The sequence below is a fragment of the Martes martes genome, assembly GCF_963455335.1.
Source record: "Martes martes genome assembly, chromosome: 4".
NCBI lineage: Eukaryota > Metazoa > Chordata > Mammalia > Carnivora > Mustelidae > Martes > Martes martes.
In genome coordinates this window covers 157,912,894-157,936,889 of record NC_137891.1, presented here as the reverse complement: position 1 = coordinate 157,936,889, position 23,996 = coordinate 157,912,894, and the positions used below count along the sequence as shown (strand labels likewise).

The 23,996-nt window shown below is 57.4% G+C and overlaps 1 protein-coding gene across 2 annotated transcripts in view; it reads left to right on the top strand.

Moving 5' to 3' along the window:
- Window positions 1–354: 354 nt before the first annotated feature.
- The window catches only part of PTPRF (protein tyrosine phosphatase receptor type F), an 85,366-nt gene continuing 61,724 nt past the window's right edge, over window positions 355–23,996 (top strand). For both annotated transcript variants that reach the window (XM_080800496.1, XM_080800495.1), the window contains exons 1-5: window positions 355–561; window positions 7,466–7,542; window positions 13,727–13,862; window positions 22,014–22,159; window positions 22,327–22,468. In XM_080800496.1, coding sequence (XP_080656622.1) covers window positions 13,772–13,862; window positions 22,014–22,159; window positions 22,327–22,468 — 379 coding nt within the window. In that variant the 5' untranslated portion in view covers window positions 355–561; window positions 7,466–7,542; window positions 13,727–13,771. The remainder of the gene's footprint in view (window positions 562–7,465; window positions 7,543–13,726; window positions 13,863–22,013; window positions 22,160–22,326; window positions 22,469–23,996) is intronic.

The following is a 23,996-nucleotide window of genomic DNA, read 5'->3' as shown; positions in this document are numbered from 1 at the left end:
CTCCATATTGTGTTTGGAGATCGGTCTGGGCTCACTATCAGGTGCAAATTTGTAGACGAAAGAAATGTGGTCCTTGAGTAGTTATGAGGTTCGTATTATGAGTGGGAGCCACTAATAGGATCTGGACTTCTTGTGGGGGTTTGGGTCTGTCCATGCTCGTTACTGGGGTTCTGGTCCAATATTGGAGCTCCAGTCGGTTTAGACTCAGGGCTGGGTTGTGGCCTCGCTGGGCCTACGCGGCTCCCCCGCTCGGCGAGTGAGAGTGCACGAGGGGAGGGGCGGCGCCGGGGACGCGCACGGCAGGGGCAGGGGCGCGGGCGCGGGCGCGAGCGGGGGCGCGCGGCTGGAGCTGGCGCGGGAGCGGCGGGAGCGGTGGCGGCGGCAGCAGAGGCGGCGGCTCCGGCTCCGGCTCCAGCTCGGGCTCCGGCTCCGGCTCGGGTGGAGGTGGCGGGAGTGGGACCCGGCGGCGGCGGCGGCGGCGGCGGCAGAAGAGCAGCGGGAGCAGCGGCCCCAGCGGCTTGGGGGGGGGGGACATGCGGACCGACGGCCCCTGGATAGGCGGTGAGTGACCCCAGGGCCCCCCTCCAGGACCCTCCGCGTCGGTTCCTTCCCGGCTCTGGCCGCCCCCTCCCCGCGTCCTCCGAGGCGGGCTAGAGGCGCCGCTTAGGCCGGGCCGCGCCCCCACCTGCCGCGCCCGCAGCCTCGGCTGGGCCCCCCCTCTGAGCCTGGCGGCTCCTCCCCGCGCTTACCCCGCGGCAGACGCCCCCCCCCCCCCCGCCCCAGCCACCGCCGCCGGCTGGCTAGCTCGCTCCTCGCCGCCCCCCTTCTCCCAGCCCTCCGCGCCGCACCTGAGCCGCAGCCCGCGCCCCCCAGTGCAAAGTTTCCCTTTGCATTTGTGCTCGGCGTCCTCGGGCCCGCCTCGTCTCCCCCCAGCGGCACGGCCGCGCTCCGGAGGCGGCCCTCCACCTCCCACCGCCACCCCAGCCCCGGGCGGGTCCAGGCCGCGCCCCCGCCCCCGCCGCACAGGCGCCCCCTCCCAGCCGGCGGGGGAGCCGCAGCCGACGCGCCCCCGTCTCGCTCGCCGCCCCGGCGCACGTGCGGGCCCGGGGTGCGCCGGGCACGAGTTTGGAGCCCCCCACCCGCCTTGTTCGCCGGCGCGGTTAGGGGAGGGGCCCGGGCGGGCTGTGCCCACCCTCACCCCGGCGCGAAGACCTGAAGGCCCCAGAGCGACCTGTCCCGTGAGGACGTGTCCACTCGGACCCGCTCCGGAAAGTTCACTCAGTCGCCGCCCCGCGTCCCGTCCCGTCCCGTCCCGGTGTGCCCCGGTCCTCATCGCTGTGCCCACATTTCAGGCTCAGCTTCTGCTTTCCTCGGTGTCTCGGCCTCGATGCCCTTCAGTGTCTCTGTATCTCTCCCTGTGTCACTGCCTCCCAGACTCACCCCCCCCCCCCCGCAGCCCCAGGGTTTCTCCCGCTGTGTGTGGCTCCCTCCCCGCGTCTCTCTGTACTCCTGTCCCCATCTCTGAGCCTGTCTTTCTCTCGTCTCATACTGGCTTTTCGATGTCTCTGTCTCCCACTGACCAGGATCTCTGCCCGCGCTCTGCTAGGCCCCCTCCTCATTTCTCTGGAATGCCGCCTCTCTGGTTCTTCCACCCTGGGTGGGGGAGGGGCTAGCCTTTCTCCCCATTTCAACAACCGCCCCCCCCCAGCCGCGCAGTGCAGGGCCCCCCCAAGGTGGAGCATATTGGGCGGTGGGAGCCCGGTACCTGAGCTGTGAACTGAAAGGGAGGGGATTCTCTGGATTCCCCTGAGGATGGCCAGGCAGAGCCTGGGAGGCTGGACTGCTGAGTGTTGGTGATGAAGGCTCCACTTTGGTTCCTGAAGAGACAAGGGCAGGAATCCAGAGTGACCTGGTGCGCAATCCGGCCAGAAAATCCAGGAAAGTGCACTGGGGTGGGAGGCCTAGGAAAGGATCCAGGAGTATCTTTCCGGGGGATCCTCAATGGTGAGGGATCCCCTGGGAAGGGATCTGCTGAGAGATCCTTTGGGAGGCATGAGAGATCTGATGGGATCCAGAGGAGGGTTCTGAGAGGAAATCTCAGAAAATTCTATGCTTGGCACCTTATTAACTCTTGCTTCAGGGAGCAAGAAAATCCCTGTTTTTCACTGATTATATGAATGAGCCTAGGGCTTCAAGAAGGAGCAGGTGTAACTCCCTAAGCACAGCCTCCAACATCCGCAGCCCCAGGCACAGGCCACACATTCACTCACACACACACCCCTTCATTCCCTCACTCATCTTCCCTCCCCACCCCTTGCCTTCTTGCCCTCACTCTTGCACACTGGGGCCTGCCCAGCCCCTGGAGCTCAGGTATCTTGCATGCCCATGCTCTGCTCTGCGGCTCGCTTGTGCCCTCACAGCACCCCTTCGCACAGCCTGGGGAAGGGTGTGTGCACGCTCACAGTCTAGTCTAGCACACTCCCCTGCACACACTTTCTTGTACATTTTGGCTGGCTCAGTTTCCCCCTTATGATCTGAAATGTGTCTGCAGTTTTGTTTTTCTCTCCAGTTGTTCTTTCTCTTTCCTCTTTCTTTTCTTTAACAAGGAAACAGTTTTAATATTATTCCTTCTTTCCTCCTTGTCCTTCTGCAGCTCCTGGCCTCCCCTCTGTTCAGCCTTTTTCACACTGTGAGCATGGGGGTGTCTGTGGCATTGATTTGGGGGCTGTTGAAGCAGTTGGAGGGGAATGGCTACAGTAAGAGTAGATGGCCTGGAAAGCTTTTCTGGGGAATTGGGTTGATATGCAGCAAAATGCTGGCCCTGGCAGTTTGTGATCTCTCCATTCTCTCCCATCGGCCCTAACTAGTAGGAGTTCAGTGTAGGGGACCCAGGCCTCTTTGATGGAGACTGTGACACATGTCGTAGCTTCTCCACTTTCTAGCTTGTTCCTCCCTGCACCTCAGTTTCACCCCCTGTGAAATGGGACAGCTAATCTGACCCTGACCCTGACCAGGTCCCCAGGCCATTGTGAGAATCCAAGGGACTGTGTGGCAGTGCATAATCAGCAATGGCAGGCCCGCCTTGTGTGACTGACACTGTTGTGTGCTTGGGCCAAGCTTGCAGCTAGGGCCCTGCCCTTGAGAAGCTCATGGTCCCTGGGGGAACAGATTGCATCATGGGAATGCAGAGCAATTCACTAACCTCTTATTGATTGCCGACTGTGTGCCAGACACTGGGCTAGGCACTTTCAGCCAGGCTGCCCTTCTTCCTAGGGGACTAGCCGCTATATGGAAGAGGCAGCCCTCCCCTCAGGAACTGCCGAGGTTGAGCTCAGCATCAGCTCATCTGAAGCAGCTGCGGTCCCGAGCTGAAGTCACAAGGTTGGGGAAGCTACCTTCACATGAGGCAAGGAAGAATTTAAGGGTCAAAGTCAGATGAGTTCCAGAAGAGACTGAGAAGGGGCTATCCGAAGTGGGTTTTGAGGAATGAACAGGAGTTTTCCAGCTGGACAAAGAGCACTCCAGGCAGAGAATATAGTGTAAGTGAAGACTCAGAGGTCTTGAGGAATTCTAAGGTATAGCAGATCCCAGAGGGCCTTTAATGTCTTGTAAGTAGTTGTAACTTTATTCTGAGAACACAGAAGGGAGACGCCGAAGATGTAAAGCTTGGGCTGGGGCCGTGGAATGTGCTAGGATCATACTGACGTTTCCAGAAGAGGATTCCGTGGCTATGGGAAGTGGATGGACCCAGAATGGCCGGTGAGGAGGGTGCGGGTGAGAAGTGATGGTGGCTTGGATAGGACAGTAGCATGGAGCCATCAAGAAGGCACATTTATCAGGACAGAATGATCTGTTGGATGTGGAGGTAGAAGAGAGGAAGAGGTAGGGGTCCAGGTTCCTGGACCTAGGTGACTGGGTGGGGCCTTTATGCCCTGCAACGTCACTGAGCTGGGGATAGGGAGGAGAGGTAGATTGGGGGGTGGGTGGAGATAATGAACTTGAGGTCACGGTTGGACATGATGTCTTTGACATGCTTGGGACATTTGAGTTCCTTTGCAGGCAGGGGAGACATCCAGGAGGGGGCTGGGTATGAGGCTCTGGAGAGAGCCTGGGAGAGAAACCTGGGCAAAGGAAGGGCAGAGAGGTCTCTCAGAGAGTGCTGGGCTGTGCTCGTCAGTGGCTAGTGCAGGCTCTGGTTCCAGACCGCTGAGGCACCCCTCCGCTGACTAGCAGTTTGACCCCGAGCAAGTTGCTTAAGTCTCTGAGTCCGTTTTCTCCTTTGTCAGGTGGGGTATAAGACAGTTCCGAGCCCAGTGGGGTTGTGGTGAGGATTAAGGTTGGCTATGCAGGAGGTGCTTAGAACAGGGCCCGCCCTCTGGCGAGCACGATAACTCAATGGTACTAGTAGGCAGTCCTTCTGGTAACCATCAGTGGGGGTGGTGCAGACCCACGCTCCTCAGACTCACAGGGTGAGGGCTGGCGAGGGGGTGCCTTTAAATCAATACCATGTTAAGGTGAGGGCACCCGCTCTCCTAAAGTAGTTGCCGTCCTGAAGCAAGGTTCGCAAGTTGGGGGAGCTCAACCAGGAGGGCGTCTGGCCCCCCGCCGCCTGCCCTCGTTGTCATCTATGGGAGCGTGTATACTGCTCGAGTGTGTTTGTCTTTCTGGTGGGCTGGAGTGAGACTGGAGGCCTCAGTGTGTTCCATCCCCTCTTCCCCCCTCCCCGCCCCGGCGTTGGGTGTCTGATGAGGGTCTGCGTCTGAGGTCCGGATGCACAGGTCTCTACGTGTCCCTCACCTCCAGATCTGAGAACAGTGGTTTTTGCTGCTCAGCAGTGTTTTGGCTGCTGCTTCTGGGGACCGTCCCCGGCGTAGCCGCAGGACCTGCCTGGGCACTGCTTTGGAGGGGCCACGGCGTTTCTGGTCCTGCTGCCAGGCAGGCCTCCAGGTGTGGCACATGCCCGAGAGCCCTTCTGGGGGCCAGCTGTGGGTGGGTGCCAAGGCCTCTTACCTGATCCTGATCGTTGCTGCCCACCTCTGCACTTCCGAGGCCTTTCTGGGGGCTAACCAGGGATTCCAGACTTGGGTTCAGTACCAGTCAGGCCCTTTCCGAGTAGCTCTCCAGTTGGCTTTCTGGGTGTATCTGGTGGTCTTGATTGTTCCGGGTTTGTACCAGGATAAGTGTAGCGTGGTTCTGGGAGCTGCTGCAGGTGAATGTGAAGGGGATTCTGATTGCCTATCCAGGCTGTTTTGGGGCCCGTTTGATCCTGGACTAGTGTGGTACTAGGTACTGTTCTGGCCGTTCCAGGATCCTGCCCTTGTGCTGTTCTGTGTACTTTAAGGTCTTTCCCAATGCAAAGTTTTATCTGTTCTCTGACCCACCCACCTCTGGGCCATTTTGAACATACACCTCTCCCAGGTGTGACTCCTGGTCAGTTTAGGTCCATGCCCCTAGTGCCAACTGGCTTAGGGGACCCTCCCCATTCCCTGCCTCAGACTCTGTCCCTCTGCCCTGGGTCCCTGAGCAATGGAGGAGCCAACAGCCCACATCTGGCAGCATGAGGGCCCGGTGGGTGTCCCCAGACAAACCAGCCTTTGAGTCTAGGACGTGGAAGCTGGTTTGTCTGGCCAGACCTGCCCAGCAGCCTATGTGCTGGGAGCAGCGGCCACAGGGAATGCTGTAGAAACTCAGTGGACCCGGGGAGGGAAGTGCACAGCCCTTCTGAGGGCCAGGGCTATTGGTTTGGGCAGGGGCGGGGGCCAGCGGCGGCCCAAGAGAGGGTGAGCTGCAGGGTCAGTCCAGGACGGTGGTGGGTTGGTAAGGCCCGTCGTGGTCCTTTATGATGGCCCTTCCATCCGTGAGGACATCCTCTGTAGTGGCAAAGGTGGTCAGTCTCAAGGGAGGACAGTTCCCAGGTGCGGAAGGCTGGCTGGGTGCTGGTGAGGGCACCCTCTGACCCCCATCCCTGAGTGTCTGTTTTGGGAGGAGGCATGGTGCAATTGCTGTGTTCCAAGTGGGCCCCATGGCGCCAAGTCACTGAGTGGTGGCAAGGTGGTAACAAGACTGTGTGGGCATGTCCGACCCCCCACCCTGACCTGGGCTGGTGCCCACTCTTCTGGAGGGAAGAGCCGGGCTGTGTGACTGTGTGTGTGCCAACGGAGGAGGCATCAAGGGGCACACCTTCATTTTTAAAATTATAGAGAAGCAGAAAGTCAAAAATAAATATTGCTGCTGAAGCTTCTTTGAGGGCTGCACGTATGCTGGTGTAGTTCTTCTGAGCTGGGGTATTCTCTGTGCGCTCATTCATGTGTTCATCCACTCATTCGGCATATCCTGGGGGAGCACCTACTATGTGCCTGCTCTCTGCTGGGGGCCAGGGACACGGAACTGAGCCGGGCACACACTCGGCTTATGGTCGTGACTCGGCCACCACTCAGCAATTGTATTAAAAAGACAATTCGCGGGGCACCTGGGCGGCTCAGTCAGTTAAGCATCTGCCTAACTGGTCATGATCCTGAGGTCCTGGGATCGAAACCCAAGTCAGGCTCCCTGCTTGGCTGGGTGCCTGCTTCTCCCTCTCCCTCTGCTGCTGCCCCAGCTTGTGTGCTCTCTGTTTCTCTTTCTCTCAAATAAATAAAATCTCTTTTTTTTTTTAAGATTTTATTTATTTTACAGAGAGAGAGAGATCACAAGTAGGCAGAGAGGCAGGCAGAGGAGGGAGAAGCAGGCTTCCTGCTGAGCAGAGAGCCCGATGCGGGAGTGAGTCCCAGGACCCTGAGATCATGACCTGAGCCAAAGGCAGAGGCCCAACTCACTGAGCTACCTGGGTGCCCTTAAAATCTTTTTTATAAGTTAAAAAAAAAATTGGTGACATTTGTGGCCACTACTCCTAGGCAAAGTCCAAGCGTGTAGTCTGGGACACCACAGAAGGTCTCCCTGATAAAGTGCCATTGGCTCCGAAATCCAAAGGGTGCTTGGCAGAGGCGTGTAGGCAGCGTGTTTCGGACACTGACAGGGCCGGAGACTGCACAAAATGGGGCACATTTGAGGATCAGAAGAGGAGGTTCTTGTGGTTGGTTGGCAGGCCAGAGCTGGGGGTGGGGCACAAAGGTGGGAGGGGCCTCTGCTCCGCTGGAGGGATCCCGAAGGGGTCTAACTGGGGGGGTGGGTCACTGGGGGGCTAGCTGCAGGGTGGGCAGGGGCTTAGTCTGCGTGTTGCTCGCAGCGTACTTGGGTACCTGGAAGAAAGCCCAGCACATAGTAGATGCTCAGGAGTCCTGAAAAGAGTGAGTGAGCGAGTAGAGACGATGGGCATTTTTACTGAATGGGGAATGTCCTGCATGAATAGTTTCAAAACCTATTTTTTTTTCCCATAAACAGCAGATTTTGAATGTCTTTCTGTGTCACTATCTACTCTGCTGTGATGAAATTCTTGATGTTTTCTCATGCTTTCCTCTCTCTCCAGGAAGGAGCGGAGACCCTGGTGCCCTCCCCTCAGTGCTGGTTGTCCAAGAGTGACTGACGTGAGCAAGCAGAGACCTGGTGAGTGTGCCGCAAAAGGTGGCAGGAGCCGGGGACGCAGAGGGGTCCTGTGGCCAGGCTGAGTGGCTGGGACTGTGATGCAAGCTGGCAGGGAGCCGTGGAAGAGTTGCCACTGGGCACATGACACGGTCCGGGGTGCACACGGCTGAGGGATGCTGAAGGACCAGGGAGGTGGAGGTGGAGAGAAGGGACGTGAGTGCCATTTAGGGACATGGAGGAGATGGGACACGGCGAAGGGCTGAATGTGGCACATGAGCAGGGAGGGGAGGTGTGAAGGGTGATGCCTGGGTTTCTGGCCAGAATGCTTGATGGAGGTGGGTGGGGAGTGATATCCAGCTCGTCAGCTGCTGTAGGTGTGAAATAGGCTTCTGGGTGACGTTCTGGGACTTACATTGGTATCTATCTGCTTCTCTGTTGGTTCCCATCACCTGGAGGCTGTGGTAGAGAGAGCAAGGCACTCCCGAGATCTGGGCACTTCCTTCCCTGTCTCTTTCACTTCTCTCACTGCCTTTCTGCAGGAAGCACAGCGCAGGTGGGTTGGGGTTGGAGATAGAGCGTGGTGAGCCTTGGGTGTCCAGCTAAATAAAGACTCTAGACTTTTCCCTGTGGGTGGTGCGGAGACATTGAAGGTCCGTGAGCGGAGAAGCATCAGCCGTGCGTCCATCTCTCCACTTGCCCACCCATTCAGTCCTGAAATGCTGTCCGTGCGTCTGCTAAGGAATCAAGCAATAGAATGCGCCAGAGGGCCACGATTGCCTTCATGTTTTTGTAAGCTGGGGTGGGGGCGGGTGGCATTGTTTGTGGGCAGGGTAGATGGGAGCAAGCTGAGGCAGGAAGCCCCCTGAAGAGGTCCACACTCCTGGGGTCTCACTGGCATGTGGTGGTTGGAGCAGAGCAGTGCAGATTCTTTTTTTTTTTTTTTTTTTTTTTTTGCTTTAAAGATTTTACTTATGTATTTGACAGAAAGAGACACAGCGAGAGAGGGAGCAGGGGAAGTAGGAGAGGGAGAAGCAGGCTTCCTGCTGACTAGGGAGCCCGATGCGGGGCGCGATCCCGGGACCCTGGGATCATGACCTGAACTGAAGGCAGGCACCTAACCAACTGAGCCACCCAGGTGCCCCAGGCAATGCAAATTCTGACTTACTGCCCAGTTGGTTGTGTGGGGAGAGGAAAAAGGAGAATTTGAGGAGGACTGGCTGGCTTGGGGGACCAGGTCTGTGGTAGCGCTTGTCACTAAGATGGGGACCAGGAGGTGGGGATGGTTCTGGGGAGGATGAGTTCTGGTTGGGCCATTTTCCCTAAGCTCCTGGAAGGCCCAGCCCATGGCTGTCTTGTTCATCTCCCTGCCCCTTGGCTCAGGGCCCAGCAGGGCCCACTGAATAGTTCTGCACGGTCGGCTGATGAGAGGGGTCATGAGAGATAGGTCCAGCCTAAGCAGAGAAAGGGAATGAGCATGTATTGGGGATCTGCTAGGGGCCAGGTCCTATGCATGACGAAGTGGGCATTGGGATAAGGTGGAGGGTGCAGCAGGAAGGCTGTGTCACAGGTGGGAAAGGCCAGCTGGGGAGGCATGTGTCTCTTCACCTGTCCATCCTCAGATGTTGGGTCTGACCTACCTGGGAGCCCATTCCCGGTAGGGGGATCAGCAAGTGCTGAGGCCTGGAGGTGTTGGGGAGCGTTCACCCCATGGAGGTTCTGCTGCTGGAGGGAGGGCCCCGGAGGGCGGGCCCCGGATGGCTCGTGGCTTGGTGGGGCTATAGCTGTAGGCCGGTGCCTCTGCTGGACTTCATGCCGCCTGGAGAGACTCTGGGATGTGCTTCCTAAGTTCCCCCTCCATTCCCCGGGGAGCCCAAGAAGCCCAGGGCTGTAAGAGGGTAGGGGGCCCCACTGTGGGAGGGTGGGCCGGCTGTTACAAGCTATGCTTACAGACTCTGGCCACCTGGCTGGCTGAGGGAAGCTGCCTACTGCTGCCTGCCGCCTTCCCCAGGGCTGGGGTCGAGGCTGAGGCTGATTTATTCCCGTCATAATCCCGCGGTCGGTTTGGTGAGAGTTGGAAACATGTTGGTTTTCCTTCCCAAGTGTAACAAGGCCTGTTTCCGCCTCCGCGGCCGCTGCTGCAGTGCCACGCGGTGAACTGTCCAGTACATGACAAAAGGGCTCGGTTAGCTGCCCGCGGCTTTGAACGTGAGCGGCTCTCAGCTCTCCCTGCCCTCCCTGCCCTCAGGCTTCTCTTACCCAAGCATTGGTCTCTCCTCTTGGGGGCCCTGGAGACCCCTCCTCCTGTTGATGTCCATTTTGGGGCCCCAGCCTCCAGGGAGCCAGGGTCCTGCTCTGGGGGTGGGGTGCCGTAGGAACAGGTGGTATTTGGAGACTAATTAATATTTGTGAATAATAACACGTGCCCAAGGGAAACAAATCAATCTGTGTTTGCATATTCATGAAGAGGACTCAGAATGATCCCAGCTGTTCTCCAGCCAGGGATACCCCCACCACCGCCGTCTCTGGCGTAACATGGTCTCTCAGGGCTGGGGGGACCCATTGAGGCTGACAGGGGTGCTTAGGTTGGGCTGCCTGGAGGTGACATGGCCTCTGTGTTACATACATTTCCAGGACATTCTTATTTGAGTCTTGTGGCTTGGTGTGGTGCCTGCCTCTTCCTTTTTCCTCAGAGCAGTGATTTGCAGGCTCTTTGATTTTGCAAACCAGTACACTTTCCAGAAGTACTTGGGGCTCAGACACGGGAATGGCAATTTTTTATTTGGCCAGGTAAGGATGTTATAGAAAATACTGCTATCTGCTACCACCCTTATTGCACACCAGAAAGGACATTTTAACACCAAAACACAATTTGAGAATAAAGGACAGTTCTTCCCAAGAAAGGGCGTTTGCCAGCCTTACACTGACGTAGCAAAGGAAGGATGTATCCAAACCATCCTGAATGTAGAAAAATCACACCCAGCTATGTTCCTATAATGTCATATGGTATGGAGTTGTTTTCCTGCCCCAGTATGTCAGTTGGTAGGACCAATGGGCCACAATGCATTTCAGAGACAAGCCTTCGTTAATGTCAAGAGCTCAGGCCTTGTTCTCGTCTCAGTTGTTAGAAACACAGACTCACCCAGCCATGCTGGGGGGAGTGGACACTTGGCTCTTAACACTGTCGCACTGGATTCAGAGGGTGCTCGGCAACCCCAGCAGGGTTAGCATCAGCCTCACCTCCCTGCTCCTCTCCCACCTTCTCCCCACAGGTGACCTGGAGCACTCTGGGGTGGGGACAGGGCCAAGGTCTAGACTAAGGTGAGGCCCGGACATCCAGGACTCGGAGGAGGGGGCCCCGGGGCTGGGGGTAGGCTGTGTTTCCAGAGTCGGAGGCGGGTAGCAGCTCACTCTCGCTAGGAACTGGTGACCAGAGAACCCCTGGCTTAGACGGTGGTATGATTGCTGGAGCAGTCCCCTGAGAATGTGTCTTTGCCGGTGTGTTCCCGGTGGTTCCAGTCTCTGGGTAGCTGTGTCCCTGTGTCCACGGACCTCTGGGAGAAGCTCTTTGGAGAGGGAATGTCTTTGTTTTCAACTTCTTTACCTTTGTCTGTCCTGTTTTGTGTATCTGGATAGTGTGCCAATATCTCCAACTTAGATACACAGGGGGCCCTTGGAGTCCCCAAGTCAGTGTCACTTGTCTTTCTCACAGTGGGGAGGGGCTTATCAGGGGCCCCAATTCTCCTGACACCCATGGCCAGAATCAGATCCTAGACTGCACCACAGGACCTCTGTTCTGGAGTTAGGCCCCCTCGACTGCTGTCCTGGGGACTCCCACCCCACGATGTCTGTGTCAGGGTTGGGGTATGCCCCATAATAATGTACTGGCAAGTTACACCCCTGTAATGTCTGTCAGATAGCTCCACCCCCAGGATGTCTGCACCTTCTGTCCACTCTCCTGTGATGTCTGGATTGGATGGCCACACCTCCACGATGTGCCCACCCAAGAGTTAGGGATCTGATTCCCATAGCCAGACAGGGATACGCCGCCATGAGACGCGTGCTGGGGCGTTCCATGCCCTGCTTGCCGGGCTGTGCGCTTGTGCCTCCATGATCTCCCTTCTTTTACCTTTGTCACCTTTAGTTCATACCAGGGAGATCTGCCCCCATTCTGAGAGTTCCTGTGGCTTCCACCCCCATGGGGTCTGCCCTGGGGAGGGGGCTCCAAGCCTCTCTGTGAGTATGCTATCATTGCACACCGTGATACTGGGACTAGCCCCCTCTGCCCCGTCTTTGGTGCAACAACCCACCCCTGAGCTGTAAACCCACGGTGTCTGTTCCAGGGGCAACAGGATGACTGTGTCAGGGGGCCACAGCCTGGCTAGTTCGCTGCTGGATGTCTGCCTTAGAACTTGAATTCTGTGGTTGGTGCCATGGCTTCACCTCAGTGCCGTGGCATCCAAGCTCAGTGGGACCTCCGTCCCAGACTGGCTGTACCAGGCATCATGGTGGGGACCCCCTTTCTCCTGGTCTCAGCCACCAGAACTTTGTGATCCCTGAGGGGAACCCCAGGCATGGTGTAAATGGGGCCGGATGCCCACTGTGCCCCTTTGGCTCTCTTGCTTTTGCTTCTTAGTTGCTGTCTAAGGCTTGTAGCCAGCTCTTGGGACAAAGGACATCTCCCGCACTTTGCCCTCTGTGCTCAGCCCCCGCCCCACTTCCCAGCCCTGCCTGTTTTGTCTTAGCACCTCTGCATACCTACCGCCCTCCAGTCTTCTGACCTCTGACTGTCCCTGTTGAGCCAAGAGTTCGAGTTCCAGGCAGGAGCAGAGCCGTCTTCGAGCCCGGCCCCGGCACTTCCTTGCGAAGCCGTCTTCGAGCCCGGCCCCGGCACTTCCTTGCGAATCCTCCTACCACTGTGGGCCAGCTGGGACCTGAGTCTAACCTAGACTCTCCCCCCGGAGTCCCTGGGACCACTGCGGGGTGCCCGGGGGTGTTCGTCATCACTCCGGCCCCTCTGCATCCTGCTCTGCTTCCAGAGCATTATCAAGGGGCTTCTCGTGTGCCAGCCGCCTGCTCAGAGTGAAGCGTGAGCAGAGCTGGTGGGAGCTGTTGTGGATTCCCTGAAGCCCCCTGCGGGGGGCATCATCAGGGCTGTGGAGTGACAGCGGTGTAGTCGGTGTGCTGTGGCCGTGCTGAGGCTTCACACAGGTGCCTGGCAGACTGGGGAGGGCACACCTGCCGGAGGAGCCCTAGGAGCAAAGGCCTGGGAGGCGTTCCACCGATCCCAAACACAGCCTTCCCCGTGCACAGGTGCCTGGCTCAGGCTGGCAGGTGGTTCTGAGCAAGCAGCTTCCAGAAGCTGGGAGGCCTGGGCCACTAGGGCAGGGGCAGAGGAGGTGCGGGTGGAATCTGAGGGTCCAGCACCGCATCCCTGGCCACACCAGGGCCTCCCTGGGGTTTCCTCTTGGAGTGGGAAGATGCCATGGGAATTGGGTAGGACGAGGGTGGCCAGGCAGGGCAGCTACGACTTGTCAAGAGCATGTCCTGGCGAGCCTGGACGGGCTGTGGCTTTGGCTTCAAGCCTCTGATACCTGGATTCTGTCTGCTGCTAACAAGTCTGTGCTCTGGGGCCTGTCCTCAGCGTGCGGGGTCTGGCCCACTGCCTCCTCCCTCCCTGCGGGGGCGAGAAGAGACAATGGGTCCCCCTGGCTGTATGGGTCTGCTGCCTTCTCACTGCTCCCTGTCTCTGTCTTATTTTGTTTGGTCTGTATGTTTCTGTGTCTTCCGACCCTTTTTCCCCATTCGGGTCTCCTAATGGAGGCAGGTTGGAAACTCACAGTCTGGGACAGAACAGCCCTGTCCATCTCTGGTCTCAGTGGCCCCCTGCCCTCCTACTCAGGTTTAGAGAATGACCTAAAGGCCTCTTGTGCTGTCTCCCTATGGTGTGACTGTTGGGTTGTCCTTGGGGTCACTGAGGTGGGGGGATCCATGAGGAGCCTGGGTGGTCACAGGGCTCTGTGGGTCTGGGTGGTCATCTCACAGTCCACGGTCGAGGAGGGGGCTGTGTCTGTGGAACCGGGCTCTGGATGGTCAGTGAGGATGAGCGGGGTCTGGGTGGTGAGTGGGGGCTAGGAGGTGGCACAGGTGGGTGATAGGGACCTCGCTGGATACCGGCTAACTGGCTGTGCCCTTCTCTCCATCACAGGTTGATTGTCCTGGGCTGTGGCCAGCCCTGGTGCTGGGGCCCTGGATGGCCCCTGAGCCAGCTCCAGGGAAGACGATGGTGCCCCTTGTGCCTGCGCTTGTGATGCTTGGTTTGGTGGCAGGTGCCCATGGTGACAGTAAGTCTGACCCATCAAGCTGCACATTCCTCCTAGCAGGATCCTAGGGTGGGGGATACGGGCAGCTAGGGCAGCTACTACAGGAAGCAGGATTCTTAGACACCCCCTAGACCCCCTACTGTTAGAGAACCTCCCCCAAGAAGTACTCCAGCACAGTGCTTCCTAGGAACGGCCTATGGAATGCCTGCATGTCCCTTAAGGCACTCTAGGGTGGGGCATGGCTAAGTGTGACCCCGTTTTATGGAACGGGGGTGAGACATGTCCAGGATTCATGTGGTCATCGGGTGACGTGCTTAGGCGTGTACTGTGTCTGCCACTGCAGATCTGTCCAGAAGACGCAATGTGAGCTGTGTCAGAGTTGAGTGGGAATGGGAGGGGTGGCACACAAGCAATGTGTACAGGTGTGTGAATGGGACACCAGCGGAGTCCACAGGTCCAGGGAGTGATCAGAAGCCAGAGCCCCCGTAGCCCTTTCCCTGGGCCAAACCCTTGGGGTTCAGATGTGGGGACACTGAACCCCTCCTTCCCCTTCCCCACCACCTTCCAGGCCAAGGGGCAGGAGCCCCCTTCCCCCAGTCTCTCGGCCTAGGGAATGGGGGGAAGGTTGCACCTGGTCAGCAGGAAGCTGGGCTGTGTGTGTGTGTGTGGAAGTGAGATTGTCCCCTGCCCAAATCCAACTCCGAACTTTCATCCCTTTCCTGCTGCCCTTCCCCCTGCCTGGCACTATGAGACTGGCCGCAGCCCGCCCCGTCACCATGGTTACCACTGCTTGGTTACTGGTGGGAGGCGGAGCACAGGGCAGATTTAGCCAATCTGCACACGGACTGGGAGGGGTGAGGTCGGAGCCAAGGTCCCTGGGGGAAGGGGCTGTTCCCAGCCTGTCCGGAGCCCAGAGGTGGCCAAGGGCCAACCTGGGGGTCAGCGGGCCATAGGGCTTCTCTCACCCCCCCACTCCCAAGTATCTGGGCACAGATCTCTCTCCTTGCCCCACCCAGGAGGTCTTTTCTTCTAACGGCTCATTAATTATTCAGGACCAGATCCTGGAGAGGGGTGGGACCAGGGCACCCCGCCCTTTGTCCTCTGAGGCTGGGCCCTGGTGGGGCTAGTAGGGCCCGGGAAGGGGAGCCTGTTACCCCTGGGGGTTGGGGAAGGGGGTGGTGAAGGGCAGTGGGAGTTCTGAGGCGCAGGCCCAGGTCGGGGTGAGGGTGATCTCCAGGCCTGGCTGGGGCTGCTGGGGAAAGTTTGCACCCACATGGGCAGGTTGGGGTGGAAGTCACTAGGTGTGGCTCTGATGTTGGCAGGGAGGCAAAGGCTTGTCAACACTCAGGTGTGGTCAGTCGCCCTTGGACACTGAAGTATTGTCCTTGCTCCCCGACCTCACCCTGGACAGTCTCGTGGCCTTTGGACAGGAGGTCGAGGGCCAAGGGAGGAGCACCCAGCTGGCCTTGCAGACAGCACATCCTGGGAGACTTAACTGCTTTCCCTTCTTGCTGCAGACCGAACGTGCCCTGACGCGTCCCCTCATCCCCCCAGACCTGTTCCTCTTTCTGTGTTCACTCTCCTGGCGAAGGCATCACCACCCACGCCCCCCCCCCCCACCGAGTCAGAACCCCGGGGCCTCCTCCCTGTCTCATCCCCTATGTCCAATCCATCACCAGCTTGTTTCTCACTTCTAAACATCTTTGGAATGCATCCCCCTTCCCCTCCACTGCCTTCACCCAAGCCACCCTCGACTCTTGTTTGGGTTTTTACACGAAGTTGCCTCCCCATGGCTTCCCTGCCTCAGTTCCCCCATAAGCCATTCTTCTTTCCAGAGTAAGAGTCTGGTTGAAAACGAAAGCCTATGTCGCCCTCAGTTTAAAATCCCTCACTCTCCTCCCCTGTTGCCTCCAGGATCAAGCTTAGGGGTCCCAGTGCTTATCAAGGCCCTCCATTTTCCAGCCTCTGCCAGCCTCATCCTTCACCCTGCGCCCCACCCCACGCCCCACTGTGCTGACTTCTCTGTTGCCCATGCACTCCCCAGACCCCTGTTCCTCCTGATGCCTCTGCTTGGAATACTCTTCCCTGACCAGTTCCTGTACACTTCCTCCAGCAGTCTGGGTCATGGGCCACTTGGGGGGCAGTGTGGAACAGTATTTGGAGCAGAGTCCCAGAACCTCCATGCTGGTCCCCTGAGACCTAGAACCCAAAGCCCAAGGTCTGGAAGGTAGGAACCAGCTAGAGATGCTGAAGTAGGGTGAGTGGGGCTCTGTTCCCAGGCAGAGAGCCATGGGAGGGTGGCCTGGGCTGGGAGCTGTGGGGACCTGGCCCCTGTCTTACAGACCTCCCTATGCCATGTACACTTTTGGAGCTGTATCCTTCCCACCGTGGCCAGGCTTAGGGGCTTGGGAGCCTTCTAGGTGGGGGTGACTGGGCAAACGTGGACGGAGCTGCCGCAAAAGGTAGGGCAGGCGCCCCCAGAGAATTGACGACCGGAGCAGTGAAGCGAGGAGCGGACAAATGTGTTTCTATAGGCCTCTTAACGAGACAAATGAATGGGAGCCCTGGCCTCTGAAGGGAGCAGAGGGAAGGGGGGTGGAGAAGCAGCTGCCAGGAGTTAGCCCAGAGGCCCCAGCGTTGCTGCCGAGTCAGCGCTGTTGGAGACCGAGGCAAGCAGAGCTTGGGCAGTTCCCCGAGCGCAGGGCTTTGTGGTTTCTCAGGGAAGCGGCTTGTGGGGCTAGAGGCAGTCCTGAGCAGGAAGAGGTTTCTCTACTGCCCTAATGTGCGAGTCAGCTGCCAGGTGGCCGCATGGGCCTGCCTTTGGACCCCGCAATGCGAGGTACTCTGGCCTGTGCTCTGTTGGGGGCAGCACCGCACAGAGGTCGTGACCTGAGCCCTTGGTGGGGGCACTAGGAGGCTTCCTGGAAGAAGGGAACCCTAAAGGGTGACTGGACGTTTTGCTAATGGGGGGTGATGCATAATGGGGTGAGATGTCGGTGTTGGGGACAGGAATGGCCCTGGGCTTCTCCATGGAGCTCAGGAGAGAGCCACAGGGTGAAAACCTTTTGTCCCCAGACAGTGTGGGACAGAGGCAGGGATGCAGCACAGGGGTCCCTGGTTATATACAGCCCAGGGACTTGGAATCCTAAGAGCACAGAGCAGGATACCCCACCATGGATGGGGTGGGAGTAGGATGGGGGGCAAGGGCCCGTGTAGCTGAGGGGGTGTGTGTCCTGTTCTACCCCTGCCGTGCCAGCCTTGTGGTAGGCAGGGCCACCAGCTGGGTAGGGCCTGCTGGCCTGCCTAGACTCTGCCCTCTGTGGCACTTCCGGCAGATTGCTTGCTCTCTCTAGGCCTGTTTCCCTGTTGCACAATGAGAGTAATCATTCCTACCTGGAAAGGTTAACTGAGGTCCCATGTTCAAGGCACCTGGTACCTGGTGTGTGGTCCCTCGATCCAAGGCCATGACCTGGGGCTCCCTGTGTGTCCCCTGGGAACCCAAGGCTGTCTCTGAGCAGGGTCCCCTCTGGAGAGCGCCAGGAGCAGTCATAGGAGCCAGAGTTAATGAGTCTCCAGCTCATTAGACCGTTCAGGGCCTGGGAACTCCACCTCCAGGAGCTCCCTCCCCTGCCTCGCTGTCCCTCACTCCCTTGTGGCTGTGTGTCTGCTCTCTGCTTCCGTGTACACCCATGTGCATGTGTGTGTATGTACTCCACAGGGAAGGCACGAGATAGCAGTCCGTCTCCCGGTGGAGGAGCCTCCAAGGGGGCCCACTTTGGCTGGCTGAGCACCCCTCACCCAGAGGCATGGCCACCCTCTCCCCAAGCTAGCCTGCTGGTTTCCTTTATGAGGCCACTCATTCCCACTGTGCATGGGCTCAGTGGCCTGCTTGCACAGAGAGTGTCCCCGGGCATACTCTGGGAGCTGCTGCCCAAAGAGCTGTGTGGCCCCCCAAACTCCATGCAGTGAGGAAGGGGTCAGGAGGGGTACAGAAAGTCACAAGTTCTTCAGACCCTCTCTGAACACCAGCTGGGAGTCAGCAGGAAGCCGAAAGGTCAGGTGGCCTGACGTTGATGGCATGCTGGTGGCAGTCATCAGTCAGTGTAGCTGTGATCAGTGCTGGAATGGGAACCCCAAGTGCTGCTGGACACAGGGCAGGCTCCCACAGGGGGTGGGGTGCAGGAGAGGGACAGGGCACACGAAGGCAAGGAGATGCCCATTGGCCTGGCCTGTCGGGGCAAGTCCCCCAGGGCTGAGCTGTGTGCCAGGCACAGTACTCGGCCCATGGTAGGTGTTCTGTTTGGAAAGAGTCAAGAAAGGTGAGCCTGGAGAGGTTAGCAGGAACCCGTGTAGGGGGCAGCAGCAGGGAGACTGCAGTCAGCACAGAGATTGTAGCTGGGGAGAGACCTGGTCAGATGTGTGCTCCCCAGAAGTTGGCCTGTGGAACCAAAAGGGCAAGGGCTCAGCAGGGCTTTGGGACAAGGACAAGCTGGGCTTTGGCTGCAGGGTGGGTGAGGAGACCCTGGGTGGAAGTGGGGGTGGGTTTGGGAAGCTGAGACTGGAGGGAGGGGAAGGGTCTGCCCCCTGGGCACCAGGCTTGGGAGGCGCTGCCAGTCTGGCCGGTGGGTGGGCTGGGCGGGGCGCTGGCTCCTCTCCAGCCTCCAAGGGGGTTCTGCCTCCTTGGTGGCCCCAGGCCTTGGGCCCCGTCCAGCCTCCATACAGTGCTCAGGCCTTTTCCCTTCTCCCAGCTCTCTCCTCTCTTGTGACCCGGACCTGGCTCTCCTCCCCAGCTTCTGGCTCTTTGTTTGGCGGGAAGGCCCCGCCCCCAGGCGGGCTCTCCTGGCCATTCCGGTTCAGCAGGTTCCAGCCTCTGGTTTCTGCACGTCCAGGCAAGAGCCAAAGACGGTTTGGTTTCTACCCTGCGCTGCTTTCCCTGGTGGAATGGGCATCCCCCTGGTGTGGAAGGGACTGCAGTCTCCATCCTCCTCGAGCATTCCCTTGTCGGGTCACTCCTTCATTTGTTCCACACCCCTGTGTGCGAGGAGCTGGGTTGGGCACCTGGGACAGGGCAGGAAGCAAAGCAGGCACGGTGTCCGTTCTGCCCTGGGGTATTGTTCTAGGTGGGGAAGCAGCTGTGAGCCACATACTAGCTCCAAACATGGGAAAAGTAATAACTTCACCCACATACTATGTAATAAGCTGGAGCAGTGCTATGACAGAGGCAGAGGGAGTGACCAGAGAGCTTCAAACCAGGAACTGAGCTAATGGAGCAGGAGACAATGACAGGGAGACCAAGGAAGGTTTTCTGAGGAAATGATGCTTAAGCTGGGAACGGGAAGGCAAAGAGGATGTCTAAGAGGTTTGTGACAGCAGGAACAGCTTATGCAAAGGCCCTGAGGCCCCAGGGAACATTGTTTATCCAGGGAATGGGAAACCAGGGCTGGGGGGAGGACATGATGGACGGTGGCTGGGGTCAGACCTGGCAGGGCTCTGTCCACCATGAAAAGACTTGAAATTTTGTTTTGATAGGCCAGGGAGGCCCTCTCAGGGCCTGATTCAAACCCTCCCAGGGTTTTTTAAATCAGGAGTGAGGCAGTTCACTCTGGCTGCTGAATGGAGATTAGACTGGAAGAGGCAAGATTAGAGACAGGGACACAGCTTGTTGGGCTGATGGAGTGTCCAGTCAAGGGAAGGTGGTATCTGGACTAAGGTGATGGCATTGTAGGATGAGATCCACAAAGCTGCTGCTGTGCAGGTCCTAAAGTGTGGGGGAGGGTTGCACAGGGTGTGGGGAAGGTGCATGCCCATGGAGCCTGAGTGGGCAGAGTCCTATGCGAGAGGACCCATCTGAAAGGACCAGTAAACAGGGGCAGATTCTGCAGAACACCATAGAATGGAAGAGTCTGGAGCCTCCTTCAGAGTGCAGAGGAAATGTGAAGCAAACTGAAGTTTCTAGAACCTCTGTTATCCCCAGGCCACTCTGGCTCCCACCAAGGCTGCCCCTGGCTTTTCAGGCTGAGCTGCCTCCTGCCTCCTGCCCTCTGTTCCAAGGGCAGTCAGGTGGGGCCAAGTTTCCGTCCTCCATGGAGCCTTGGGTGTTAGTGCTAGAAGATGAGCTTAGGATTTGGAACACCAGTCAAACCCTAGCACCACCCCACGTCACGGTGACTTGTCCGTTACTTAGCCTTCTGAGCCGCTGGCTCTCCATCTCTCAGTCAAAGATGCTAAGACAACCCACGTTGTTTCAAGACTAATGATATGAATGAGAGTCTGCACAGACCCTTGGGTCACTAGCACCATTTTGCAGATGAGAAAATGGAGGCTCAGAGATGACGAGTGACTTGCTTAAAAATTACATAAAATCCTCCCTGGGCCCCGGGGTGCTCAGTAAGGTGGCTCCCTTCCTGCTCTCTGTATCTGCAGCTGTAACTGTTGACCCGGTGGTCCCCCGACCCCTCCGCTCCTTGGGGACTGAGCCTGGCTCTTTCTGCTGGACCCTGGGTCGGCACCCTCTCCCTCTCTGCTGCCTCCTTCCCATCAGCACATAAAGATTGTCCCTCATGTCTTAGGAAACCAAAGAAGAAACCAAGATGTAAACCTCCCTTGGCCCCTCATCCCCTCTAGGCACCATCTTTTCTGTACCTTCCTGTTGTAGCCAATGTCTTCCCTCCCCTTCCTCACTTCCCACTCACTCCTTCACCTTCTTTGGTCCAGCTACCCACAGCATGCCACACACCCTGCCACAAGGCCCCTCTCTTCTGCCCCAGGTGTCTTGGAGTCATACAGGCTTAAAGTCAAGTCTCAGATATGCCCCTCACTGACTAGGTGACTTTGGGCCAGTGACTTGACCTCTCTGAGCCTGTAAACTGGGAATAACAATAGCGAAGGACTAAATGAGATGAAGTTCTTGGTGCAGAGTGGGTGCTTAGGGAGAGAGTGTCATCATGGCACACATACCCATTTCTGTGCCAGGGATGGGGTCAGGTCGGGCCGGGGCTCATCGGCACTGAGCAGGTGGTCTGAAAGGTCATTTCTCACGGTATTAGCCTTCCTCGAGCTGTTCATTGGCCTGATTAATAGGAAATGGATCCTCTGTCAGGATTAACGAGGCATTGCTATGTCTTAATGAAAGCAGGTTTCTCTGGTCTTGTGACCCTGGGAGTGGGGCTCACAGGGACAGGTGTGCCCATTCAGACCTGGTGGGCATACAGAGGTGATGTGGGCAGGGCTGTACAGTGTCTCGGGCCCTTCCTCCTCCCCCTCCCCCGCCTCCTGGTGGCCACCTTGGGGGAGATGTACAGGCCAGCTGTATCAGAAGGCAATAGCCAAGCCAGTGGGGGCGGGTGTGGGTGCAGATTTACAGGAAAGCATTCACCTGGGAAGACGTCCAGAGACACTTAAGAGGTGGAATGTCTAGGCCTTTCGGGACTGCTGGTATGTGGGGGCCAAGAGAGAGGAGGAGTCACGGTTTCTGGCTTGAGCTGTGGGGTAGATGGAGGTACCATCGCCCAGAAGGAGAGCAGTGGGGGAGGGACAAGTCTGAGAGAGACGCTGGGGCTCTTACAGGCAGCTCTCTACATGCCTTTGTCCTGGAGCTTGGAATTGATGGGGGGATGGGAGACAGAGTGTAGCCATTAAAGCCTGGACTCTAGACTCAGAACTCCTGGGTTCAAATCTCAGCTCTGCCACAAACCAGCTGTGTCATGTTGGATAAATCCCTGAACCTCTCTCTGCCTGGATTTTCTTCTTTATAAGCAGACGTAATTATAGTCCCCACTTCATATGCTACAGCTCTTTGAATAGTGCCTGGCACGTAGTAAACACTTTATAAGGGTCAGGTGTCGCTATGAGTATTTTCTTTCTCTCTCTTCTTTTTTAAAGATTTACTTATTTATTTTAGAGAGAGAGCGGGGAGGGGGCGGGGAAGAGAGAGAGAGAGAATATCTCAGACTCCTCGCTGAGTGTAGAGCCCAATGAGGGGCTCGATCTCACAACCCTGAGATCATGACCTGAGCTGAAACCAAGAGTCAGACGCTTGTCTGACTGAGCCACCTAGCTGCCCTTAATATTTTCATTGTAGATCTTCTTGCCACCACCTCCCCCCATGACTGTGGAGTGTTGGCCATCTCTGTAGGACTGTACCGTGGTGACTTGGTGTCTCCGTTTCTCCAGGCAAACCTGTCTTCGTTAAGGTTCCTGAGGACCAGACTGGGCTGTCAGGAGGAGTGGCCTCCTTCGTGTGCCAAGCCTCAGGGGAGCCCAAGCCACGCATCACATGGATGAAGAAGGGGAAGAAAGTCAGCTCCCAGCGCTTTGAGGTATGGCCTTGGGTGGGAAGGGGCAGGCGGGGCTCATGGTCTGCCTGTCCTCTTCCAGGGCCTGGCCCTACATTCCCTCTCCTTCATCTCTCTGCTTGGGGGCCTTTTGGAGGTGGGAGGATGTCTGAGCCAGAGCAGTCTGTGACCCTGTGTCTGTCCTCTGGCAGGTCATCGAGTTTGATGATGGGGCAGGGTCTGTGCTGCGGATCCAGCCATTGCGGGTCCAACGGGACGAAGCCATCTACGAGTGCACAGCCACCAACAGTCTGGGAGAGATCAACACTAGTGCCAAACTCTCAGTTCTCGAAGGTACGTGCTGGGGAGCCACGTGGCGTGAGTGGGTAGAGTGGCGTGTGGGAAGAGCCGGTCAGCCAGCCCTGTCCCTGCTGTGAGCTGGCGTGTGTTTGGCAGAAAGGAGAGCTGGCCATCTTGGCGTTGGCAAAGGTCAGATGTGGATGGGGATGGTCATCGGCTGCGGCAGGATTGTCTAGCGTGTGCCTGGTGTCTCTGTATCCTCCTACGGAGCCGTGCTATTGCTCCGGTAGGGTCTGAGGTCTGACTTGACGTGTGGGGCTGCCGTTGTCCATCATTTGAGTTACGTGGCTCGTGGCCGTGGATGTGATTTTTCTGTGGAGCCTGGCAGGGGGCTTCAGAAAGGTGTGTTCCCTGTAGCCCTTAGGAACAAGGGCCCCAGGCTGGGGACTAGGACTCTGTGGATTTTAGTGTCTTCTCACCTCCCGGCTCCTGCCTTCATTCACAAATACTCCCTAATGCTGCTGTGAAGTCCAGAGGGTCATCTGACCTGGGCCCTGCCCTTGAGACAGTCTCCAGTAAGTTTTATGGGGGCAGCTAGGGGAGCACAGAGGAGAGGAAACTATTGTCTGAGCTGAGTCCGGAGGGTAAATGGGGGTCGGGGTTGGGGCCTAAGCAGCACGTGCCAAGGCCCAGAAGCCAGAGAGAAGGGAGCTTTCAGGGAACTCAGTTGTTCAGTTTGGCTTGGGGGGAGTGGGTGGAGTTTGAAGGCACAGAGAGAAGGCGGGGTGATCTGGAGAGGCTGGGGGGCTGATCACACAGGCCAGGGCTGAGAAATGAACACTTTCCTGGGGGCGCAGGAAACCGTGGGATGGGGAGTGACACACTCAGCCCCCAGCCACAATGGAGTCATCAGCCTGAGTATGTCTGTGTGTATTTTCAAAACAGCCTTGATTGTTGCCTTAAAAAAAAAAATGCAGTAACAATACCTGTTCATTGTTGAAGATTTGAGAAGTATAAAATAGCACATAGGAAAAAGTAAAAATCACCTGTTATCCTGCCTCTACCAGTGACACTTGGTTATTTCCTTAGGGTCCATTTTCTGGGCAGGCATTGTGTATGTAGTTGACCCTTGAACAGCATAGGGGTTAGGTGTGCTGAGCACCCCCCCACACACACACCCCTCACTGCCAAGCTCTGGAAAATCTGCATATGACTTTTGACTCTCCCAAAACTTAACTACCAATAGCCTGCTATCTACTGGAAGCCTTACCAATAACATGAAGTCAGTTAGGATTGCCTGGATGGCTCGGTCATTTAAGCATCTGCCTTTGGCTCAGGTCATGATCTCAGGTTCCTGAGGAGAAGCCCCATGTTGGCCTCCCTACTCAGCGGGGAGTCTGCTTCTCCCTTTGCCTCTGCCGTTGCTCATGCTCCCTCTCCCCCCGCTCAAATAATATAAAATCTTCGATTAAGACATCTCTTGTGTATGTATTATATGCTGTATTCTTACGATAAAGTAAGCTAGAGAAAAGAAGATCTTACTAAGAAAATCATGGAAAGGGGCACCAGGGTGGCTCAGTGG